Genomic DNA, 1,936 nt, shown 5'->3' with positions numbered 1-1,936 from the left:
AGGGAGGCGAGAGGGGGAGGGGAGCTCTCATGGTCTACAGGTACGGTTTTCGCTTCTCATTCATTGGTGGTTGGAGGGCGCTCTGGTGTGGTTTGCTCCTTCTTTCCGATCAAACATCTGTCTTCCTTATCGTCTTCTCCTTCTTTTTAGTGTTTGTTGCTCCCTTGTAACACCTCTAATCTTCGACACTTATATGACCTTATTGTGTTGCAAGTGCCGTAAAACTCTTTAAAAAACGCTTCTGATTTAGTAAAATATAATATATCTGTCACGACATGACACGCTTGTCAATTTTGGGGAATTTAGGGTTATTGTTATCATCTTTAAGCTGCTTTGTTTGTTTTGTCGTTGATGAAAAATGCCTATCTTGAATAGAAGTCACATTTTTTATGATTGAAGGAGGTGGGGATCGTCTGGTGTCAGAGGTAAAATTAGGAAGAAAATGGTCGCCAAAGTTTGGTGACTTTCAAGGCTTGAGAGTCCTAGGAAAATGCAAATTTCCCTCTTTTGTGCCTTTGATCAACATTGTTTGTTTGTTTTTTAACTAGTAAAATCCACACAAGATAGTGTTTTTAAATGGACATAATTGGTGTGGAGCACACAAAAAAAAAACGCTTGGGTGGAAAAAAAATTTTGGTTTCTTCGATTTTAAAATTTTGACGAGCGCCCGATTTCACCACGATGCCTCATATATTATAGTGTAGCACACACATATCGCGAAATTAGAATGTTGCAGAAATCTTTTCATTACCATGTGTGAGGCAGCGTGGTGGAATCAGGCTCTCGTCAATTTTTGGGCATGTAGAGTTATTGGTATCATCTTATCACTTGTCTTTATTTGGGTGAAAAAAATATCCATTTATCTTGAATACAAGTCCAGATATTTGCGAATGAAGGAGGTGGGGGTCACCTGTTTTCAGAGGTAAAATAAGTGAGAAAATGGTCGCCAAAGATTAGTTATTTCTTAGCTTAAGAGTGCGTGGTAACGGAAAATTTATGGTTTTTTTTGTCTTTAATCAACATTTTAAAGAAAAATCCACACAGAAATTAGTTCTTTAATGGGCAGGAAAAGTGTTGAGCCAAAAAACAAAAATCTGATAAAAATTCACAAACCTGCTTAAAAATGCAAGTTTCTTCTTTTTGATTATTTTGACGAGAGCCTGATTCCACCACGCTGCCTCACATATGTACGAATTTCACCATGTAAATGTTTAAGCTTTTAATTTCCCGTACCTCTGATTTCAGCCGATGTCGCATTTTTCCTTGCCACTTCATTTATCGGGTATTTTCATTGTGAGCCGTGGCCTTGGGAATTTCTGTTAAAGTTGATAGGGCCTACATAATCTAGATCTATGTGATTCGTTAGGTCTAGATTTCTATGTGACCTGTTGAGACTTTTGTTCGATTCACTTTGCCACATTAGATATAAATGAGGTCTGGAATCCAGATTCTTCTCAGGAGAAAGCGTATTTGGGCTACATAATATGGCCTTAATGGGGGAGGGGGGTGAGCGCTTATTTGGGCTACATATGGTCTGAATAAATTCAGCCTTTAAAAAAAACAACCAAACTAACTCATAAACCTTATTCTTCTTCTCCTGCTTCGCCTCGATGGCCACTTTCAGACGAGCGTTGCAACAACTGAGCTCCGGCCCGGAGGCGTTCCACGTTCTGCGGACGTCGCTGGTGACCTCTCACGCCACGCTGTGTCTGTGCCAGTATCTGCTGGGCATCGGGGACCGGCATCTGTCCAACTTCATGGTCAGCCTCAAGACTGGACACATGATTGGCATCGATTTTGGTCATGCCTTCGGCACTGCCACCCAGGTTGGCCTAATGATATTATAACAATAGTAATGATGGTCCTAAAAATAATATTAAATATGAAAAATCTACCTTGTCTCAACCCTTTTTTATTCCCTGTTACTTACTAATAA

General features: G+C 39.9%; 1 protein-coding gene across 1 annotated transcript in view; it reads left to right on the top strand.

The window, feature by feature from the left end:
- The window catches only part of LOC101854982 (DNA-dependent protein kinase catalytic subunit), a gene marked incomplete in the record, with an annotated part of 122,273 nt that overhangs the window by 112,109 nt on the left and 8,228 nt on the right, over nucleotides 1–1,936 (top strand). The window contains 1 exon segment of the mRNA XM_035972423.1: nucleotides 1,625–1,826. Within this exon segment, the coding sequence (XP_035828316.1) occupies nucleotides 1,625–1,826 (202 nt within the window).

This window comes from Aplysia californica, unplaced genomic scaffold, assembly GCF_000002075.1.
Source record: "Aplysia californica isolate F4 #8 unplaced genomic scaffold, AplCal3.0 scaffold00688, whole genome shotgun sequence".
NCBI lineage: Eukaryota > Metazoa > Mollusca > Gastropoda > Aplysiida > Aplysiidae > Aplysia > Aplysia californica.
Note: the sequence above shows the minus strand (reverse complement) of the source record. Positions and strands in the feature narration are given on the sequence as shown.